The following is a 25,281-nucleotide window of genomic DNA, read 5'->3' as shown; positions in this document are numbered from 1 at the left end:
AAATGGGAAAACCGGGAATGAAAAATTGCGGCAAGTTCGCGGAAACTCACGGAGGAAGTTAAATGAACGTGACATTTGCTCTTCGCGAATTCGCCGATTAAGTTAGATTGACCTGGGTGCTCGGTGAGACGTCTGATACTGGGGAGATTGGATGTAACATCTGAAATCCACTTAAAACCAATCTAGAATTCTCTCTATGCAGCCGCGCGTGACTATCGTGTGCGGAGTGCACGGTACCGTGATAAATCGTCAAGTTTCGAAGCATCTGGCGTGAGTGCATTATGGGATGATCGTGCACATCATCTCGTACACGCCCGCCTACGCATAATGTGCTCGCAACGGTGTAAATATTTGTAACAATCTCAATGACATGATGTCACAATATCCATGTCAATTATTTTCTAAAATACGTAAAATACTCCGACTTACAATTCATAATTAACTACGTCCGATCAAAACGCGGCACGGGAGATTTATAAATTTCAGAAAGGTGCTTTACGAAAAAAAAAAAAAAAGGAAAAGGTTTTGCGATAGGGGGAAAAAACTTTGTGTCGCCGGGAGGGATTACAAAGTTTAACCTGCTGTGAATTTCAGTGTAAGTAGCGAGCACGTATTAGAGGACATAATGTATAAAGTAGTTATGTAAATTTCTTTGAGCTCTGGTAACAAAGCGGAACTGGGTCTCGCTTGCAAAATATCAAAGTGGCATTATCGAAATGATACTTCGGTTCTCCTTTTTAAGCTGCGCGTATTAAACGGAGCTGCTCTATTCGTTCGCGGACCACATCCGGAACAGCGTACCTGACGTTCTCGTGTCTTTGAATATAAATTTTGTGAAACATCGTGTCCTTCGGCTTCCCGGCTATGTCGGCTTTCATCTCCATAGCGACGTGCCTCGGTAATACGCTGAGCAAGAGCCTCTCCTGAAAGATATAAGTTAACATTATGGGGATTTGTTTGCCCGTATTTATGGAGTCGTTTAAGGAACGTTTTATTGGTTTAGAAACAATAAAAAAAAAAAAGTAAGTAGACATAATAAAAGAGCTAACGTGAGGGCTTGACAAGGCTATCATAAAAATAACTCAAAGAGAAATTAAATTGCAAATATATTGGATCATTGAATTACATCATTATTTCTTTTATTTGTATAATAAATACTTCTGCAGATATAAATTAAGCATTAGAAAGAACTAGATAAAATGCGAGCTGCTATATAATAATAATAATTGAAATGCAATTTTCCTCAGTTCAACTTTACTCCCGAAATAGTTCCATTAATTACGTTATACAATTTATATTGTTCTTGCGATGTTGTCATAATAAGATAATTTAACGTTTTATTAAATTTGCCGATATGCTGGTGTACGGGGGAAGGAACGATTTTGCCGACAAATAGATCTAAAAATAATTATGTTGAGCCATTAAAAAAATTGAACGTTATATCGGACGTTAAAACTGGTTGCTAGAACGTTGAAACTTTCTGCAGCAATATCACGCTTGAGCGTCTTACATAATACATTTTGATGGTAAAACATAAAATTATTTTCTAATCTGTATCACGTAAAATTTTTATGCTGCGGCAAAATTGCCTTCTTTCCGTGTACAAAATAAATTCTTATATACGGTAATGGATTAATAACAGTCGTTATTAAATTAGTCCCCAGAATAGACCCAATAGTCTCCTAAGAGATTTGTGGAGGATCATTATAGACAGGCCAGCTTGAGGGACATGCCGGTTAATATAGACATAAGATCTGCGTTATTCAATAACTACTACACTATTAATCCACTATGCACGTGCACGTGCACGCCTGTTACGTGCGTCATAGGTATCCATTGAAACCTCCCTCAAGTTTAGTCACAGATTCTTGAAATAGTTTCGAGTCGTTTTGCCATATAATACGATCTCTGATATATTCTTAGAACTCGTTTAAAAAAGGCGTTTAAAAGTGAAAAAAAAAAGAAAACTAAACTTTCGCAGACTGAAGGGGGTTGTAATTAAATGATAAAATCTAAATTCAGTCGTTTAGGTTTAAGTGGATCTTATCTCATCTTAACGCGACTTTAATTCTTTAATTTAACTTCGAGGTTGTTTAATGCCGTACGTAGTTGCTCTCGCAATATTAATGCGCGCGGACGTCTTGAAACTTTCGCGAAATCACGGAAAGCGGCTATATTGTGCGCGCGCTTGTACATGGATGTTTCCCACGATTGTCGATCGGATACCACCGCGGTATCGCGGAGCTAAAGCCGAAGAGTCAGCCCTCCGATAGCCGGTAATCTTTGCTATTCCGCGGGGATCATGTACGTCGGGCTGACATGGCCTCGGTTTAACATACACGGGTGGGAAACATGCATGTCGAGCCGGCAAGTATATTGTTCGAAACGTAGAACTTGTCAACATCGTGGGAACCCCCTCAAGTGGCGGGTGAAGTCGACGACAAGCTTTTGCATCGATGGTCGATACACCGTGGACGTAGTCGCTTGTGTGAGCTTTTAGAATACTGCATGGCGATGCAATGTGCAAATCCACGTGTAACATAGACACGCCGTTCGATTCCGATTCTATATAGCATCACAATTATTTTTATCGTACCGCTGTGCGTTTGTCTCGCCGATTGTGTTAGCTAAAGTACAAGCGATTACGTGTGTGACTCAAGGATTTTTAGCAACTAAACTTTAAATTGAAGATAACTATAATTATGTTACGTCTCGTCTAGTTAGTTCCAAGTGGAATTAAAGGTGCATGTATTACATCTTAAAATATTACGAAAAGTTAAAAAATTTTATAGATTAATGTATTATTACGATTGAGTATTTGTAGAAAATTTGAACATAACTTTCTTATTGATTTAATATATTTAAATCTTTTTATTCTTGATTCTTATGAAAAAGTTTTGTACATTACAAACAGTTAATTTCACAACTTGATTTATATTTTTTCAAATATCTATGCATTTTATTTAAATATGTAAACACTTGATGTAAAGTTTAAGTATTGTACATATTTTATATTTAAACTTGAATCTCAATGCTGTGCCTTTTATTTTATTCTATATGGTTTTCAGTCTCTTATAGTCTTATTGACAGGTGTATCAGTTTGTACCCAGATTTCATAACATTTAAAATAATATTATTAGAAAAATAAGAAAAAGGAAAATATAAATAAAACAATTTTAGAACGCTAGAATATGTAAAATAATTTAATATTATCAATAATATAAATATAAAATACATACACATATATATAAATAAAATAGATTTTAACTTCTTTATTTAATAACTTAAGAAGACTATGTTCTTATTAATTAATTAAGAATTATTTAGTTTCTGAGAAATAAGGGAGTATAATTTTAAGAAACTTACATTCGTTTTGATGATTTTCCTTTATTTCGACAGAAGTCTCATTAGTCTAAAGAATTAGTTATAAATCTATTTTCAATTCCGGAAATTGGAGAGTTGCTTCTAGCCGCTTTTAACTTTCTTCTCTTCAAAGTTGACTTCTCCAATATTGATTTCTTTATTATTGGTTATCTTTAACTCTCGTTTTGTCGTGGTTTTTTTCGCTCTTTCCCGAATTAAGATTAAGAAGGGACAAAGAATAGAATAAATTACTAAAATGAATCGAGGCCAACGAGAGAACGGTTTTTACTTGTAAAATTAAAGAACAATACACCCGCGGTGTATTGCGTCTCTCGTACCCAGTCGACAAACGTAGAAATTTACATTCAATATATAGAAGACAATCATATTATTTAATTTTCTTTTTTTCCCCATTAATCTGAGATATTATTGTTATTTGCTGCTTTCGCTTTCTTGACGAAGTATGATCTGCCTTCTCGGTGATTGAGGCGATTCTGGGTTATCAAAGACATCAGCATTTCGATCGCATATTCGTCACTGTTGTTGAACGCATACCCATACATTCGACGTAGGCGACGACAATGTGTCACATACAATCACGGGATGATCGTAGGCGATCAATGAGCAAGCGTGCGAACAATAGCCGATTGATATCGCGACTGTGTTCACGGATTTCTGATTAATAATATAAAGCCCCTCTCGTCACTAGGGCGCCGTGATTATGAGCGATAAGATGCTATCTTTAATAGATCTTAATAGACTTCGCAGCCTGCCGACGTGATTATTTCGGTTTCCGTTATTTTTGTACGCCCTGCTGGGAATGAACTGTAATCAAAGAATTCCGATCGTGATCCTTGTCGCACAACGATGGTATTTTAAGCTCTCTGGACGTATGACACGTAAAGGCATTTAGCCGAGTGCTTTTTATATCAGTTATGCTATTGTATATTTCACAATAAAATAAATAAAAAATATACGTATAAATATGAAGTGAAAGATAACAAAGTTTAATAATTTACGTATTATAAGATAATAAGGAGTAAACAGTTCACATTTACCAAGCCGGAAATAAGAAAAGGCTAAAGGCAGACTAGGATGTAATTTTTAATGATAAAATCGATTTCTGTTTAAACATTTAATATACTGCATTTCTAATATACCATTTATAAAATATGTGTATAAACTTAATTGTTAATTTTCTTAGATTTCTATATTTTAATCATTATTTTTATATAATATTTATACTATTTTCTCAATATACATGCTTGATTTCAGGGATTTGTTAATTATATATGATTGATGAAAAAGAGAGAGAGTTAAGTAAGTCAGAACGTCCTGTCTCTTCTAATATTTTTGTAGAAATAAATTTATTTTAAACATTAATCTTGCTCGTGGGTCCGATTATTTAATAATAAATAAAAAATAAAATATGCACATGGCCACATATAAAGAGAGAGTATACATAAAGTAGAAAGTATAAATAAAGTAGAAAGTATAAGACTAGACAGAAATAAAAATGTTTGGTAAAGACAAACGAAGAAGTAGTACTGAAATGAAGTAATGACAAAGTTAAAGCAGCTTGTTCATTACATTCGTTCATTTGTCTCAGAAATAAGGAAAGCGTTGTTTTGCCTCTGTTTTGAAGTGCATTCCGCCGTTGTTTAAAAAGTTCAACAAGGGAAAGAGCTGCTCCAACAGGACTGACTAAAAATGCGCGCGAGGAAAAAAAAAATAACGATGAACAATCGGTGCACTCTATTTTATTAAAGGTCTTGTGCCTAGGCAAACAGTCCGTCTATTATTCCCTGACTGTTGGACGACACGTTCACGCAGAATAAATTCACCCGGCGACTTTGCCGGACAACCACCATATTTCGATCGGATTTGCATGCTTTTCAACGCAGACGCCGTTTTGTTTTAACACACGCGGTGCTAAAGTTCCACAAACAATGGAGCAAAATGCGGCGCGCGCATATCGGATGATACCCGTGGTATCATAAAATAATAATTATGCCTCAATACCGTTTAACATGCCCCCGTGGGCATAAAATTCCCACAAAGACCAGGTGCGCGATAATAATTATATGCACGCGGGTAACAAAGAATTGAACGAGTGCAATTCAGTAAATAATTTGATTTCGCACTTTTTAAACATTGATACTCTTTTTAAGCTTTCCCTTTTTATTATGCAATGTCCATTGCCATTTATTAGTTGCAGAGTAGGATGTAATTTATGAAAGATTTATGTATCTTGTTTTATTGAAAAGGTATATAAACACACGGTTATTAAATACTTTCTCTTGTGTACCTAAAAATACTGCAATTTTTCATTATTTATTAACTTAAAAAATTCTTTAATGCAAGAAAGTAGTATTTCCTTAAAGAATTTGGCGATCTTAAATTACAACAATATTATATTTTTATCTAAATGTTACAATAATCTAAAGAATATAATATAATTGTAATTTTGATTTGTACTAAAGAGTATTAAAAATTTATTTTTCTTTATTTCTAAAGATTATATTATTTATTACATATTTCTTGTTCTTGATTCATGGAAATTATTATCGAATAATAAGAATACGTTTTTCTTAATATTTAAAATGTATAAAAATTTTATATATAAGCAAATTACGTCTGTTTAAAGCGTTATACGATTTTATTTTAATATTTGCATTTTTGTAAATACATTTTCTGAATAAGAGAATGTTCTTTTACTTAAATGACTTTATAAAAAAAATTTGCATATTTATCTCGGTGAAATCGATGTCTCAGTTTTCTACGCTACAGAAAACTTGATTGCGAATTTACCGGGAAATCTGTAGAAATGAAAGAATGCACAATGATTCTGAATACTTCCTATACGTACGCTTACCTATATACACGTTCACCTACATACGATGACAATCGCTCGTGAAATGTTCCATCGGCGAATCCTTTCGGATCTCCGAATGGAAGTCCAAATCGAATCGCTCGTTATCGCCATACCCGGAATTCTTTGTGCGAGAGATTTCTAATCGCGCGTCCTACAACGACGATATTATACGCGATCGGCAGCGCGGCGCGTTTTCATCTTGGAACCTTGCAGCTGATTGAATTCGCATTGTGCGATTGACTACAGCGCCTGACGTCCTTTAGTCGCTCTTGTCGAATTTTCGCTTGGTTTGTTAAGAGCGCTAAAAAGTCCGCTCGAAAATCTTCTTACTTTCGTAATTTTTATTTATTACTTTTTAAGCCGTCTTTAGTTGACATTCTTCGATCGGAATTCTGTCGATATTATATTATATTATTGGAAAACAAAAGGCCTCCATTATTCACTTCTTTACAGATTGATTTTGTAAAGTTTTTATGTATATAAATGCTTTCCATCTTTGCAAAAGTGTTTCCAAATAATCAAGACATGATTTAAAAGTGATTAAAAAAAGTGATAAAAAGTTTTTATCTGTTTACTCTTGAATTTTATAAATTAAAAACGTTTTATTTACCAAATTGGAACAATAAGTTCTAACACATACACAATATAAAATTTAAGGATCAAATTTTATTATTTAATTTGAGTCATATTAAATTATTTATTAATATCAACTAAATAATGTTTTTTTTTTTCGAGAATACGCAAAATTATTAGATTTATTAAAATCATCAAAGAGATACATAAAATTTCTTTTCATAAAACGTCTTTTTATCTTTTTTCAAATATAAATTTAGAATAATTTTGATTTCTATATTGATTTCTATATTAAAATAAGGATTATATATATCTATATATGTACATTTCCTGATTGATGAATTCGGGCCACAGTCGTGGTTTCCGAACATAGGACACAACTCCCCTTTGTGCATTCACGTGCGGTTTACATTGATGGCGTCATTAATAATTAATAAAGGCGTCAATTACTCGAGATTCCAGTAGAACGATGCACCGAAGGATTGATAACGATCGTTACTTCCATGACATGGCTTTATTAATGTCGATTAGAAGATTATTGGATGTGACGTTAAAACAGATCTCTCAATTGTGATCTCAGAGACGTCTTTAAATATAATCATTTTCCTCGTCGTTAATAGATAATTGTGTCAATTGGCCGCATTTATTTATTACTTTATAAAATGTATGAGAATAATTCATCAAAATAGAAAGAGATTTATATTTATCTTTTTTGTTGTAGTCTTATATAGAAATAAATATTTTTAATACACGATTAAATATTTTATTTAAGGAGAATTTATACATACTTTTTTATATATTAATAATCAAAGGGATGTTTTATTTGTTTGCTATTTAACATTTTATTGCTGTAAAAAGTAACAAATACATGAAAACAAATGTACGTCATAATTAGAGAAGACTTATATTAAAATCTATTCGGCACATTTTATTTAATTCAATTATCTTTTTGCATTGCGATAGGTGCTATAGTTTTGAAACTAAATAAAAGTTACATTATAAATGACAAAAATTACTAAAAATAGGTTTTAAATATTATTAAATATTATTTAATTATCAAGATGTATTGCAGATATAATGTAGCATTAAATAATAAATAATAAATTGTTATAATGTTTTAAACTATGAGATTTTGCTAAATAAGATTTTAGTAAACTTAATAATTGAAACATTATTGTAGCTGTATGTGAAAAAAAAAAATTAAATTTTCCAACGTCGAAGCTTCACGTATCATGTATTATGGTTCCACTTGGTTTCTTTTCCTTATCGATAAATGGATTTCGTCGTGGTCCTTTAAGTTAATCTTCAATTTTTCTAGAGATCTGACATTTTATTATCTTCCTATATTTCACATTAATCCCTTTTGTTCACCGGATAACGTAGCTTGTTAGTAACCTTATGTTACAAGCTACATTTATTACACAGGATATCTTGTGATTAATGACAAAACCTGCTCGTGTGCAGGTAGAACAAATAAAACTTATAATTAATTGAAAAATGCTGTATCATTTTGTAATTTTTGCAATAATTAAAAGAAATTAATTATTAAAAATCACCGAACAAGCGCATATCTGCTCGTCCTATTGCCAAATGCAAGCACGCAATAAGATACAACTGTCCACACAGTGTCGGAAATAATCTGTTGAAATATCGAATAACAATGGCGCAGAATCGCATTTCAAAAAATATTTCTTTTTGCTCTGTTCGTGAGGAGAAAATGAGAGAATAATTGTCATTTCTGGATTATCTTGTAGACAGCATGTTAATCTTTATAAATATTATTAAGACACAACAATACTTTCATCGAGAACAAAATAAATTGATTTTTATGTGATGTTTCTTTGTGAAACTTCGTACCACATGCAGTATCGAACATGTAGCTTTCTATTGTTTATCGTACTACTGTTTTACAAAATTATGTTTATTATTAAATTCTAACAAATAATGCCTTACGAACATTAATAACAAGTCTTTGAAAATGCAAAAAGGCGGAAATTTATTTAAAATTTAAATTATAGAGCTGAAAAAAACCAGAGCGTTTAAAAAGACTGAAACTTTTGCACACATATATACACAATAAGATATTTTTATTTCATATTTGTTTATTGTATTGAATAATACAACCTACGTTATATTTTTCCTACGCACATAAAATGTCAAAAATTTAAACTAAGATTAAATTGATCTTTAAACTCTGTTATCATTTGCCTAATTCGGTAAAGCATGTATTTAAACAATATGTTTTACGAATAATCAAAAGTAGAGCGACGGGACAATTAAATAATAGACAAATTCAATCTGTGCATCAATATAATTTAGTAAATATTAACACATCTCTCTTCAACCTTAAACAAATCTAACATTAAAGCTGATACATTCAATAATAAATGTCATACTATACTGTGCGGAAGTAATGCGGCATTGCAACATGATTATAATTGATTGTGGCAAAATTGAGTAAGACTAAAGAGTAAAATTGTAACAAAATTGCACACTTATTTATTTTGTAAAATAATACAAAGTGGCAAATACCGAAATAAATTCTTGCTCTAGTTTGCTATAAAAATATTTCACAGATAGAAAAACGCAAAAATCAGCTAAATAAAAAGTAAGCTGCAAATTTTATAACTGGAACTATCTTCGTACTTTAAAGTTGGATTATGAAAAAGATCATTTGCCATGGACAACACATATATGTATAATATAAAGAAAAGTTTGATTTTATTATACATTTATTATACATAACATGCTCAACAAATATGAAATTAAAAATCTCTATTATAATTTTATTATAATTACTTGAATCACGTTAACGGTAACGTAATAAAATGTTTCTATAAACATTGTGCTGTAAATGAAATATACGTAATATAGAGAGAACATATAAAACAAAATATTGAAATATCTCAAAATTATCTCGGCAAGCAAACATGTTTCACACAAAAGTTGTATATAAGCTTATTGTACACGGTACAAGTAATATACTAGTACAGTATACATATCGTAACAAGAAATGAGGAAAGGATTGTATATAAACTTATTAATCCTAAAAAAACCAAACGCATGCTATCTATCGCAAAGTAGTGTAGAAATAATGTTTTATTTTTTTTTGTCACAGAAACAGCAAGAAAGTTATTTTTCAGCTTGCAATCACCATTGTGTGATATTACAGCGACTCGTTTGTCATCATTATTGCTGCAGTCGTATTTTGCCTTGTAATTGGCAGCGTACCAAATTAAAATTCTTTCAATCGATGATCTTTAATAATTAATTTTTTGCGCTAATTATTGCGAGAATTGCAAAACGGTACAAACTTATCAATTCAATTTAGTTTTCTACGAATGTTTTGTCGATAATTTGTCCAACACTCTGCATATATGTGTCATCGTTAGATTATCGTTTTTTTTTTGTGTAGTACATTCGCGGGAAAAGTCTTAATTTTCTTTTTAAAACTTAGACTTGAAATCTTTTTCTAGAACGTAAAGGTTTTATAAACGTGACCGGAAGTTTAGTTTTATATTTTCATTGTAAATTATTTTTATTATTATTAATAACTTTTCACATAACTTTTTATTATTAGAATTAATCAGTATAAATTTATAATTTCATAGTTTTAATTCTTTGACTCTTTAATTAATTAATTTAATTAATTAAATTCTTATTACAACGAGCAATATGTCAATCCGAATCGAATACAAAGTTTCTGCAGTAGCGTACCTGTTGCTGATTCTCTCGCTGCGTAGTCAGACGTGCTTCGACACATTGCCGGGTTTCAAGGAATGCCTGTCTTTGTGCCAATTCCCGTGGGTGATGTGTCAGTGCACCGGCTACGTTCGTCCCGCCGACTACGACCATCGAACTCAGCAACTAAAATAGAAATAAAGTTTTACAGTTAGATTCAGTCAACTTAGTTGAACCATTGTTTCTCTACTGTTTTAAACCTTGAATTGCGTTAATTTTAGCTCTGTATACTCTGTATACTGTTAGCTTTTTTCACTTTTGTAAAATTAGAATCTAATGTTAGTAGTAAAATTAATAATAGAAAGAATATTAATGGTAATTTTATGTTGACATTTTTATTTCGAACTATTTATAAATAAAAATGTTCATAATATTACTATATTAAATATTTTGAAAGTGCAGATGTATTAGAAACAGTAAATTAACATTTGTTTCTGAAAAAATTTACGCGCGGCTTTTTAAGGCTCAGTGGGACATCAATGTCCTGTACATTCAAATATGTTAAAATATACTCCAATTTTATAATTTAGGAATTTTATCTAGAGTTGCTTCAAGTAGACCTTATAAAGAAACTGTTTACAATATTAGAGCCCGAGATTCAATAATGAGCCCGTTAAAAAATAATGTCAGCGTTGTTGATAAAAGTGCACGTTGCGTTTACTGAGAATTATCCAATTTAAATCATCCAATTTAAAGTAAATAAAAATATCTTTTATAGTATAATAAATATATAGATTTACTAGAGTATAAAAGATAATTTAAGCTGTCAGAAAAATTTTACAATTCCTACAAAAAACCTGGATCTTAGAGACTTAAAGAATGGATTTTCCTTAAAAATTTCAAAAGAAAAATTTTTTAAATAATTCCTTAATTGTGATATTAAATTCATGTTAATTAAATAATCTCTCTATAATATTAATTAAATAATATCCTCTTTTAAATTAAAACAAAAAAAAATAAGTTAAATAATTTTGAATTTTGATTACATAATTTGAGTGGAAGAATAAAAGTTTTTTTTTCTTTCAAACGCTTCAATCTTAATAATCTTGAATACTTCACGCGATGCATTTTTCTTGAAAGATTCAGCAAATCTGCCCTTGTAAAGCGGGAGAAATGTCCACAATGAGACGGATCATAATTTTTCGATTGTAACGAAAGAATTGTATGCGTGTCCACGAGCGAGAACGAGGAGGAACGAGTGGATTACGAGTGTCACAAGATGAGGATCGAGAACGAGGCTGCTAAGAAGAGTTTTAATGCCGGATCAGCGGCTATAAGCCGGGGGGGTATCGGGTAGAAAGGAACGTAGTAGGAAGAGAAAGTTTAATACTGGATTAGCAGAGTGCAGGAGCGGAGATTAAAGGAACGAGTCGAGGGAGGGATGGAGAGGGATATCTTGCAAGCGCGATGAAAGGTATGGAAAAAGCGTTATGGAAATAACAAAGGGGATCAGACTGGAAGCTGCGGCACTGAGTGCAGTGCTAATCCGATAAATCACGATTCGTTACGATTGAGATTCAGCCGCGAACAAGTAAACTATTGTTTTAAACAAATACGTTCCTCCTATTCTGTCATCAAAGTCAGATACTCGAAACATATATGTACACACACACACACATACGTTAATATTTTGATTATTGGTGGACCTAACCCAAGACAATATTGGAATTTTATGTTCATCTCGATCCCTTCTACTTTTTTACGAGCGTTGACTCACATGTTTTGGGACACCCTATATGTATATATATATATATAAAAGTTTAATTAATGACATATACGTAAAGTTGAGAGCATTTGATTCGAGGATTAATTTAGCGGATAACATTTTTAACTACTACTTTTTTCGCCACCAACCGGGAGTTGGTTTCGTTTGCCATCGTCTGCGACATTTGGCAATATTTGGTTTCGGGTTAAACTGGCCGGTCGAACTTTACACATGCGTGACGATTTTTATTTTATCCAGTTGTTGCGCGAGCTCTCTACCTTTGCGTATCGGAATCAATTTAGCCGCTGGCCCCTTCGGGGGTGTCTCTCTGTCGAAGCCGACAAAAATGCGTATAAACGGATGCAGAATCCCACAAACGGCGCCGCACCACGTACACGTGACTTTGTAAAGCCGTCGACGTCGCCCGGCGATTCGGTCGGGTTTATCGGTGGCAAATTTTCCCCCGCGAATGCACCGCACGTGCGGCTGCAACGACGCACCGCGCCCGGCACGTTTGCGCCGTATGCACTCGTGCCGCGCCCGCGTGTACGGCATTTGCAGACTTTGTCGCGACGCCGCCGTCGACTCGAATTGTCTGACAAAAGGAGCCGAGCGACATGGGCGAGATAAATATATTCGTACAAATCATTGTGAGAGACGTGGAATTGAATTTTACGCAAGCTGCGCATTTCGCGTGGGAGAACCGAGAGACGAGAGAAAGGTGGCTTTTTTTTTTTTTTTTTGGTACGCGATCGCGATTTTATTATACATGCGCATGGCCAGAGAAAGGGGTTTACGTTAATCTAGCGATTATTTTTTAACAACGTCCATTATGATCGTTACCGCCGTGACCTGTAGTCACCTGGAACGTAAGCCAGGAATTACCGTTGCTCTGCGTATTATTCAGCTTACATTTGAATTTTTTAAATGCTGCATTAAAGTATTACGAGAGGGACGGCAGCTTTTTAAAGGGGAGAAACAAACGTGGGTGGAGAACGGCGAGGGAGAAGATTTCTTCATAGCTCAAAATTATTTGCCATTACACGGTTAAGCAATCATTCAGTTAAGCCGTTGTTTCAATTCCATCAATCACACTTCTCTCTTCCTCTCTCTCTCTCTCTCTCTCTCTTTCCCTCTTTCTCCGTCTCTTCTCATCTTTCCAGGCTGACAGCACACATTTAAGATATTGCACGAGATTGATTATCAACGCGCAGTGTGCAGGAAGTGCGCGTAGGAAGCGAAAGCAGGCGGACGAGCGTTTCGCTCTCGAGAAATATCTCTCGCGGGGGGGGGGGGGTTTACCCGCCAATTGGCGTCGCCCTTATTTTTAGACCCCGAGCCCTAACGCGCTCTCGTTACACGATCCAATAAGCACAATGTGAAATGGAGGAGGATTAGCGACGACCCTCACACTTTCTTTTTCACGCCGTGGTGGCGAGATGGGTGTTTAAGGGGTCGGCGGCTTTGCGGCTTTGCACGAAAATCGATGGCCGCGCTTTGAATCAAAAGAAACGACGACGACGACGACGACGACGACGGCGGCGAGGATGTGAGAGCCGGCTTCCGGTCGCCATCGGCGAAACTTGTTTTGCACATTGGTCAATATTTAAATAAGTTCGCGTCAATATTCATCGCGGCGTGTCCTCGAAGAAACTTTGTTATCGAAGTGTTTTAGGCTCGCGGTCTCTTGCCTCGAGTTCTGTCCTTCGTTCCTTGAGCAAATGAGATATTAAATGTGTTGTGTACCTCGACCGAGTGGCGCGGGGCTCCTCCTTTTTGTTTGCCGTGGGATGGAAAATGATAAAATCACAAAGCTTCTTTTCTTTTAATTTAAAGTTCGGTTGACAGATTAATCAATCTATGTCATCGCTAATGGTTACGAATGTTTGGATAATGTTAAGGCAATTGCGTATCAAGGATATGCTTTTGACTGTACAATACCGGTTAAAAGTTATCGAGGTTGAAAAACTGTAGGCTTTTTAGATTTATTCTCTTTTGTCTTAATTAACGATCAAACGTTTTTTTGGAATTATGAATATTCGATAACGAATGATTTGATTTGAAAAATAATCATATTTTGCTGCAGTTTTAGATAAATTACTTTTAAACGAGGAAATTAATTAAAATGGGCTTTTGTATGAATATTTGTTTAGTTTTACTAATACGCGCAAAAAATTTGTAATGCTACATTTTTATTCAAATTTGCAAGCAGGTATTGCAAAACACGATTTTACACCAGGAAAATCAAAAATAAACAAAAAGTTAAAGACTTTTTAATTAATAAGAGAATTGTGCAATTTTACACAGATATTCAAACGTAATAATAAAACAATCTCTGTGGAGCTTTTTTATTCTTTGTAATAATGCTTTAATGTATAATTTTTGAAGTGTATAATTTTATAACATTCTTTGCTTGAAAATAAAAACAATAATTAGTTTTTTTAATTTTAATAAACATAAAAAAGCGAACAAATAAAAACAATTTTTTATTATTTTTAAAGAAATTGTTCTTATGCACTAAATTATATTAAAATGTTATACATAACTTTTTTCTTTATCTTTATTTTATTTTCATTATTTATAATCATCCAAAGAATAATTTTTTAGCATATAAAGAATATTAAAACCAATTAAGAATCTTAAAAAGACTATGTACAGTTTTATTTTGCTTAATGTAAAGCTCCGTGCAACAATTGCCATTATCGACTTAAGGGTTAATGCAACACACGGCGTCAAGAGACAACACGATGGAGCGCCACTCAAAGGGCGAATTAATATTATACATTAGCTGCGCGGTACTCCAAAGCATTACGCAGTTAACAGCCGAAGTCAAACCACCGCGATTTACCGAGACAGCGCGGCAGTGAAATTTCTCAGGCGAAATAGGAAAATTTCGCGGCAAAGGGCGCGCGTTCCGTCAAAGGGACTGGCGCGTTGAGTTTGCGGAGTTGCCGAAGAGATTGTTACAGCGCACACACAATTACACACAGCCCTACGCTCCGTGCCATGGTCTTCCACGTCTAATGAAACCCGAGTTCTGATGGGGTTTATTATCGGGACACCTTGTATCGTGCCGCTGGGGCTCTTTGATCTATCCTCATGGAAGGTACGGCGACTATCTATGAAGGGTCGGCTCTTGTCCTATCGTGAATCTTGAAAAGGGATCATCCTGCGCGGAATTGCTTCTAGGTGGACCTATAACTTATTTGTAATCTTGGGATTTATTCGCAACCACCTGTAGGATCGCCATCACCGACCCTACAGAGCTGCTCCCTTTTTACGAGCCACATTTTTCGGCTCGGTATTTTGCACAGCTTTACGACAATGTTTCTTTACGTGACCTGACAGAGATATCGCAATTTTCTTCTCCTGTGAAGGGAAAACGTTAATAGACGTTTTGAAATCTACATGAACCTCCCAGAAATACTTGCTGTGCGATATGAAAGCACACAAAGGCATAAGGTACTTCTATGAAGTTTAAGTACCATAGACGTCCGTGTAGGATAACGTTTTCTATCGCATTATTTTAAAGTTCTTCTTTAAAAAAAATGGAAAACTTATAATAATAGGAATCTCTTTATCTTATTTAATTTTTATTAGAATGTTCTGACATTTCTGAGTGTATTATATTGAAAAGATCGGCTTAATAAAAGAAAGATCATATTTAATCTCTTTAGCCTCTTTAATTTTCATTAAGGTATTCTTATACTTTTGTGTAATGAAGTACAAGTCTACATTAATCAAATTTTACGTAAAAAAATTACAAAGAAATGTAAAAAAAAATATTTTTCTGAAAATTTTTGTTTTGTTATGCATCGAAATATTAGAATACAGATTTAACACTCTATATACAGTATTTTTGGGCATCTTCTCTGTATACGTTGGGTTATTTGCGTTTTGTGTTAATTTTTATTATTTTTATAAAAATAGAAAAATACTTTAACATCTCTAGAAAGCATTTGTACAATTGTTAATAAAAAAATTGTATATAAATGTTATAACTAATTATAATTAACAAAATCATAGAAATGTATGTTTTCTTATAAAAATTTTATGTAACTTTGAAACAAAAGTGACTTAACAAAATATTTTCATACCAAGTAGACATTCCAGACTAGAAAATAAAGTTTAACGACCGCTTACTTAAAAAGTTAAATTATTAAATAACTTGAAAATGATTTAATATTTTTATATGAATTTTAGTTTAATGTATTTTTATGATATAAATGAGTATAAATTAAAAGTGTAATACGTATACATTTTAAATAACACATTTTCTATTAATATACGGTACAAAAATTTAAATAAACGAAAAAAAGTTTATAAACATATTTATAACATTTAATACAAATATGTTTCTATTTTCACTTAAATTTTATGTTTTTAAAACTTTGTAAAATCCTCTTTCAACGTATAAACAAAAATTAGTGTGTTAAATATAAAATATAAAAATTTACAATAATAAAATAAGCAATCATTCTATACACAATAAAGTAATTTGTGACCTAAGACATTTTTCAAAATGTCCTGTATAAAGAAAATATGCATAAATTGAAGCTGACAATGCAGACCTACTTCCTACATTCCAAACTGTTTTTTAATGCCTAAAAATGTTATTTGACTAGATATTCATAGTATTTCACAGAAAAGAATGCACTGTATATACATATTTGTTCAATCGTACATGGTACAGATTATCAAAATACCATACATTCTCGTCTGTTTCTGCACAACTTGTATTTGCATGCAATATTATGCGAAACTCTGGTTTCCTAGCCAGAAAGAGAGAGAGAGAGAGAGAGAGAGAGAGAGAGAGAGAGAGAGAGAGAGAGAGAGAGAGAGAGAGAGAGAGAGAGAGAGAGAGAGAGAGAGAGAGAGAGAGAGAGAGAGAGAGAGAAGGAGAAGGAGAGAGATGGAGAATCGCTAACTTTCGACCACGATAGATGATGTTTTGCTTCTGGTCAATTAGAATTCCGCCAAGTCAGGGTATGTACGAAGGTGCGGTTCCGAACTTAATTATTTAGAGAGTTACATCGGTCTCGCGGGAGATTCGCATCTCATGCTGCGTTATCCGCAGGCCGGATCGTTGCGAATTTCAGGGAGAATTCTGACAAGATCCTGTTGAATATTGTACGTCGGGAGAGCGAGGCCGGCCTTACGTATATATATATATATATATATGTATTTCCAACAAAAGTACAGGATCGCGATAGAGAGAAACATAGCTGCCTCGGCTGATTTGTCCGCTATAATGGAGGTCGAGTTTCGCAGAAGGATTTAAAAAGCACGTCAGGCAAAAGAAATGCCTTTCATGGCACATAATCAGCTGGTTGCTTTGCAAACTACATCGAGAACGCTTTCATAGGGCTCGTATAACGGCCTCTGTGAGGGAATTGCATATTACTCGATGAATTCTGGCAAAGGTGCATGCGATATTGTTGATCGCAGCAAACAAGCGGTGGTTTACAAAAAGATAAAGGAAAAAGAAAAAAAGAAGAGAAAAAGCCTAGTATGAGTTACTCGTAGATAATAATGTAGTTACAACATATTAAAAAGATGTAAAAATATAAAGAGCTTTTATTTTAAAAACATTTGTTGTTTTTTACTTTCTAAAATCTAAGACTTATAAATTTAGTTATTAATACAATTAATATAATGTAAATATTATTTTTTTAATTAAAAGAATGTTGTGTTATAAAATAAATTATATACTATTTGAATCTTTTATTAATCTACTTAATGTATTGTTACTTAATGTATGTCAGTTAATAATTAATATTATTTTTAATTAACATAAACACAGAGATAAAATGCTAATGTTGAATATATAAATACAAAATTAACAATAGTATATATGGTATATAATATTTAAGATATTTATACATATACAATTTATATCTAGATAATAATACTCATTTCATTAGAAATATGGTATATAATAAACTTAATATTTTTATTGCGTCAGCAATTTTTACACAGTAATTTATAATGTAATTTATGCAATAAAGCAATAAAGTAATTCATAAATATGCCTTCTAGAATTTAATTATCCATAAATAGTATTTATAAGCGATAGCTAGTAATTATAAAATTATCGATTTATCTAGATATATAACGATGACTTTAAGAAGGTTAAAATTAGCAAGGAGTTTGTCTTTCTCTACCACACTGCGGTGAGTTGTGTCCAATTTATGGGGTCGGATAAAATTCGCAAGTGGATAAGACGAATAGGGGAATAATAATATTTTTCCGACCGAATATATGTAATTCTCTTTTACAGTTTTCATGAAGCACTCTCATTCAATCATATTTCCTGTTTCTGCTCGAGCGACGAAACCCTCTTCACTTCAAACGCCAATTGAATTTTCTGATTTGTGCTACGTACGACGGATCTTGATTTCTTTCTTCATTTCTTCGTCTTTCTTATCTCGTGAATTTACAGCTTTACTTCATGAATTTACAACGTTGTGACCAGAAATCGAACTGATACTTCAACTCACATATTTCAACAAGTTTTTTTTATTCTTAATATTTCCAATCATAAAACACGTGGGAAATCACGTATAAAAATCGGTGATTTACAAGCGAAAATAAACAACAAAATCAAATTTTTATATGAAATGAAACAATATAAATATGTATAAAATGTTATCAACAGCTGTATTAAAAATATGCGTCGATAAAAAATATTGTAGAATTACTATGTTTGTTGTAAAGAAAATATATGCATGCGTTTTTAATCGCATTTATTAACATAGTACATTTCGTACTGCGAACTGTACGGCGGAATTACGTAGTACGATTACTTCAGTGCGAAAAACTGACTTCACTCTGACTTTTAACTAACAATTCGAATAAATTCGAAGTATCCGACAACCAAACTCTACGGAGGATTTTTCTTTGCCGTCGGTCGAAAAGTCAAATGCGAACTTACAAGAAGGAAAACGAGTAACGCACAAATTGCTGCGACCTGTCGGTCCGTATTCAGATTTTTACTACTCAAGTCTGAGCGTAACTCTCTCGGCTGCGCATATTCGCACCTCCACTACTGAAAGACATACGCTCTCCATGCGTTGCTACTTTACATTCTTTTTCTTTCGAGATAAAAAATTTCTTAAAAGCGCAATTTCTTAGAATATTTAATATAATCACATTTTTATTTTACAACGTGTAATAAATTAATTTTTATGTAAATAAAAAATAAAAAAATACATTTAGTAACATATGTATACATAAAAAGAAAGATAAAAAAAGGAGGGAGAGAGAGAGACAGACAGAAAGAGACAGAAAGAGAGAGAGAGAGAAAGAGAGAGAGAGAGAGAGAGAGAGAGAGAGAGAGAGAGAGAGAGAGAGAGAGAGAAAGAGAGAGCAAGACTCTTCAAATAAATTATATTCTAAATTAATTAAACAAGGAAAATATTGATTTATATTTATATTTTATGTAATTTGCCTTAATTTAACAAAAAAAATATATGTATTTTTTCCTTTATATTTGATTTAACGTTTACACTTTACACTATCTCAACACTTGTTTTTATTGCGAGGTGATAGAACGCTATGCGGAAATTATGTTTGCTTGCAACAACACGTTTAAATTTTTTACAGCCGACTGTTTTCCATTTTCGCGTATGTTTGTTTTTATTTTTGTTGAACGTTCGAAAGAGCTGTTTCGAGTAATTAAGTAGTATAAAATAATTAATTGCAACATCGAATTATTTGTCATCTTACAAAAAAAAACTTTATAACATAAATTAAAATTAAAATTTTAAGTTAAAGTTTTATTAAAACAGATTTTTGGTAAAGAATTTCAAACAAATATTTACTTGGCGAAAAAAAAGTCCTATTTGCAATTCAAAATGTGAAAGTGAAAAAGATATTTTATTATTTATGACACGAGAGACAAATTAGACGTAAAGCAACTGTAAAAAATATTTTATCATTACATACCTATTTTTGTTTAGCCATAATTGCTTTGTTTGTAAAATGTACGCCAACTTTTTTATAATGCTTAAATTTACTTATCGCCATGGCGCGAGTTTGCCCCGTAACGAAACACGTTTTCGACTTAGACATTTTTAGCGGCGAGTGATCCATCAGGGTTATCGATGAATCTGATGCGGGCAGACACGTTGCCGTCTTCGTGTCGGTGCAGTCGATGCACACATGTCGATAAAACGCAGCTTTCGAGACGAAAAATCACGTCTCTTTCACGTCACCGTGCATTGACGCCTTTCGAATTGCATTTGCAACTTTAATGTACCGTTCATCGTATTGCGAATGCAATACGGAAATAGAATGAACTCGCTGGAGTCTCGATACGCGGGACTGGATTACATTCGTGGTAACATTATTACGCGGCTCGCGATTATTACGCGGCTCGCTTCGCCGCGTTCCTTCAATTCTCGCTATTCGCGTGTTTCGTAATGGGCGGCTCAGCGTGTATACAGCTGAGATTTTATGCAATCGACTTTCCCGATCGAGCGGCCAAAAATCTCCACCCTAAGCCACCTTTCAAACCCGGCCGCGTTCGTGCGAATGCATGCAAATAAATGAGGGCTTTCGCACGCGGGCGAGAGCAAGGCGCGGCACTGATGTACCGCCGCTGTTGAAAGCGGCTCGCGTGAAAAGCCACCATTTTTCAAACTCGCGGCTCCGCTGAAAAATGATAACTCGCGTGCAATTAAGTCCTTCCTAATTTTTGCCGTGTCTGTCGCCCAGAGCGACAATTAGCCCAGAGACGGCCTCGCGATGTTTCCCGTTCGTTCGCGTCATTAGAGCATCGTCGTCGTCGTCGTCGGCGGCGGGAGCTTTGTCTTCACAGGGGTAGTAGCCGCATCGACAAGGGGGTCGAGACCCGAGACACGAGAGCTGAAGACTACTTTCGCGAGAGATATCGATTCGCTTTTTTCCCCTCCTCTCGTTCTCTGCACGTTCTCCTCACCGAGGCACCCACGCGACTTCCGTTTCCGACCTCGCGGAGAACTTACCTCCCTGAAAGAAAGAGAAAGAGAGAGAGAGAGAGAGGGAGGGACGGAGAGAGATGCGTTGTCGGTCGATTGTTGCTCTCGAGCTCCGTGCACGATCGCCGTGGAAAAGTACGAATAGGGCTCACGTTTCGCTCGTGAAATGAATATACGTGCTCGTCGCCGCTCGTTATGTGATTCGTTAGGATTACCCGAAGTTCCCGGTCGAAGGTAAACAACCCTGAGGATGTTGCACGAGACGCTAACGCGCGGTGTTTGCGCAATGATTGAAATTATTATAGTTCTTATTACAAATTCTGCGCGCGCGGCGCTTTGATGCTCACCGATTGCAAATATATCGTAAACCATCGGGTTTATATACTTTGATTATTATTCATTTCGGTTCAGCCCCGATTTTTATAAAGGAGATATTATAATTTTTGTAAGCATTTCCAGTTACTAATGATATCTCCGGTATTAGATGAGGATTCTAGTGATTACTTGTAGAATTATTTGTTAATTTTTCGTTGTGCAGTGATACGCTAAGTCAATATACAATAGCCGACATTTGTCATAAGGCATTTTTACTTTTGAGCATTATACTATTTATGATACTTTTTACGATACTTTTTCAAAGTATATTTCAGTACACAGAGAGAATTTTCTTTTATTAAAAATTACCCTGAACATCGTGGTAATTGTGAGACAACGTAAACCTTGAAAAATTTTACTATACTAAATTTACTAAAACTTTGCCAAATTTTATTAAAAGTATGATAAAATTCTTCAAGGTTTACGTTGTCTCACAATTATCACGATTTTCAGGGTAATTTTTAAGAGAAAATTCTCTCCGTGTATTTAATTGTATCAAAATATACAATTGCGCTAGGATGATATGTCATAACGTTACAATAATTTTGTCGGAATAAAATTTCTAAATAACATTTATAAAAAATTAAACAAATTTGTTTGCAACATTTAATACCTGATTATTTTAAAAAAATGTTTAATCCTTGCAATTTTGCTATGTTGAATGTAGAATATTTCGTGTTGTAATATTTCTATATTATAATTGAGGAAATTTGGGTATTTTTGTAAGCATGTATATAAATTAATTATACTTCTACGTAATACAACTAAAATAATTTTGTTAATTAAAATCCAAAATAATTTTCTCAATTAAACAATTTCTTTCCAAATTTAATTTTGCAAATATAACACTAAGATAATTCGCTATATCATTACAATTTTATCAAAATTACTTACCCAAATATTTATCAATTTATAAAAGATCTCTTTTTTACAAAAGTACACACACACATTCTCTTTCTTCTACATTTATTTTTGTAAATATGTACATATAAAATGTTGATCATAATTTTTATGCAAGTTTTGTCATATAATTTAATAAATGTTGTCATATCGGGAAAGTTTACGTTACATATATTACAGATTTTACTATAATCTGTATGCAAAAAGATTACGTATGTCCGCGTACATACAATTAGATATGTTCTGCAATAATTTCTCTTTATTTTAAATAAATATATCATTTTATAATAAAACACTGTTTTTTTTTTTAGAGAAAACCAATTTTTTAAATGTATTTTATAAAGCCATGCGTTATCACTCTTTTTCTCTTTGATCTATTATGCAGTATTGTCACATTTTTATATAAATAACATTCTAAATAATAAATATTTCAACTTTAAGTCTAGAGTTGATTAAATAACACATTGGCAAATGTAATCGTTTTTAGTTTCAAATACTATACTTATTAATAAAGTTATTGTACGAAAGGGGTAAGTGGGCGGCGGCGCCACCTTCTCCTCTAGTAATTAATAATTTAGGTCAACTTCATTATAACTCGGTAATTAAGAGCTTTTTTTAGCTTCTATAATTAATCCCCCCGCAAGCCTCGGTGGGTCTGGTGAGTAAGTAATTTTGCATTGTACTTCTTCCTCATAAAGAAAGCCGTTATCTCAGTGTCAACTGACCGTTTTGTCCGGCTCCCCCTACCTTTTGCGACGAGTTATCCTTTGTTTCCTTGAGAGATCGGCGGGCAGATTTTACGGAGGAACTTGATCTCGGGCCACAACGATCGGATTTCCCGTTGCGGGATTGCGCGGTAATTAAAGGAGTACTTGCACCGGACAGTGTCGGACAAATTACAACTCTCCCCTTATCGAAATGCGATCTCTATCGGCAGAGACGTCTCTCTATAATTTAATTAGCAATCGTACTCCTAACACACCCCAAATCATATCCTTATCGATTACAAGTCGCGCCATTATTAGTCGTCATAGCTTCACTTTATCACTCGACACAGTCGTTCTCTCGTCGTCGAGTTTCTCGTCGCCACAATAAACTTGGCGCAAATCAAATCAAGTAAATTGCGAACGAAACGTCGCTGGGAGCTTCTTATCTGACGCGTCGTCTCATTAAAAGTTACTGATCAACCGGCTCCTTTTACAGAAAGGCAAAAAGAAGCTTATCCGCTCGCGAGAAGCTCGCTGAAATTGCGTGATCCTTCGACACGGATTTGATTTATTAACGAGGGGCAAATTCAACGATACGTAAAAACGGCGTGTTAATTCGTCGGATTGGACATAATATCGTTCGGAAATTTGACGAACTCCGATGGGGCGTAATTAATTCCTAAGCGGATCGAGCGCGGACCGGGGTTCCCCTCTGTTCCGTTCGCAACTTCCGCCGGCGGCGCTGTTGCAATGCAACACTCATGCCAATTAACGGAATATATTTCCGCGCTATTAGCAGGAGACACCTTGCCTGTATGTGTCGAGGTCAACTCCGAACTTTGCAAATGCCCCCGTCGCAAGAGCAACGGTCAAGCATTGTGTTTCTCTCACCAAACGCGCGCTCGCGGAGCTTTGAAATTTGCATATATTTTCACTATGTACAATTTTTTCAAGCTCCAAATGGCACATTCCGATGCTAATCAATATTCTAATACAGAAAAATATAGTTGGTCAATGTTTCTCAATATGTGACAGGAAGGGGAATTTCTTATTTTTTAATCACAATTAAAATAATACGTTCAAACTGAAAAAAATGTTTTTTTTTATGATGCAATGAAAGTGTAAATTGCATTCGATCTCTGCAACAAGTAAAACTACAAGTGAAACTAACGGAGAATTATCGGTATAAAAATTACAGGAGCATTTTATGCTTAGATAAATCAATGTTCATGAATTTCTAGACCCTGTTTAACTTTTATAATAATTCTATTACCTTTAATAGTCTATTAAGAAAAGATCTCTGGAAACTTACGGTAACAGCTGTTCTCATCTTGATATTTATTCCTTACGTATTCCTAAAAGTCCCATTTATTGTAACTTTTTGATGCTTTTATACGATCGCGGAACGATATAATTTGATTTAGCACGTATTTAACATCGTAATTTGATTTAACATCGTAATGTAGATAATTGTTTTCCATTATTTTACGTTGATGAATATCTGTCGAAAGTATAAAGAGAAACAATGTAATAAAGACGTAAGAAGAAGAAAAGTAAAATTTACGGTAATAAGAATTTAACCTCATATTCATTTACGTGGGTTGTACATGCATGCATCTTTACATCAGTAAGAATTGTTCCGCGTAGCATGCAACCAAAAAGGATTTTTTTTCTTTCTCGAAACCTTGTTTCCTCAAGTAATTCATGTCTGACTTTCTTTTTAAGAAAATTTAAATTGCTTTTGAAGATTAGTTAATTTATATTCACTTGCAACATTGATAAAGAAATTAACTTTATGAAATATTTTAATTACAATTAAAATAACTTATTCGCGTTAAACAAGGGATCGATCTTTCAATTTCCTGAAACTTTCTACTTTCCAATAAATCTTCCACTAAATTTCTTGTGAACTTCTTTATTATTTATGCGATCACATAACTCTGTACGTAAGAAGTATAAATTATTAAACATGATTAATATATTAAAAGAATATTAAGGGAAATTATTAGTATTAATACTCGCGATAGCTCTATAAACATCATCTGAGAAATACGTGACACTTCTCACATTTAACGCCAATAT

The 25,281-nt window shown here is 33.6% G+C and overlaps 1 protein-coding gene across 2 annotated transcripts in view; it reads right to left on the bottom strand.

The window, feature by feature from the left end:
- The window catches only part of LOC105838640 (adenylate cyclase type 6), a 163,567-nt gene that overhangs the window by 21,586 nt on the left and 116,700 nt on the right, over positions 1 to 25,281 (bottom strand). For both annotated transcript variants that reach the window (XM_036293405.1, XM_036293406.1), the window contains 2 exons: positions 10,529 to 10,678; positions 802 to 923 (listed from right to left, as the gene is read on the bottom strand). In XM_036293405.1, coding sequence (XP_036149298.1) covers positions 802 to 923; positions 10,529 to 10,678 — 272 coding nt within the window. The remainder of the gene's footprint in view (positions 1 to 801; positions 924 to 10,528; positions 10,679 to 25,281) is intronic.

The sequence above is a fragment of the Monomorium pharaonis genome, chromosome 10, assembly GCF_013373865.1.
Source record: "Monomorium pharaonis isolate MP-MQ-018 chromosome 10, ASM1337386v2, whole genome shotgun sequence".
Classification (NCBI taxonomy): domain Eukaryota; kingdom Metazoa; phylum Arthropoda; class Insecta; order Hymenoptera; family Formicidae; genus Monomorium; species Monomorium pharaonis.
Note: the sequence above shows the minus strand (reverse complement) of the source record. Positions and strands in the feature narration are given on the sequence as shown.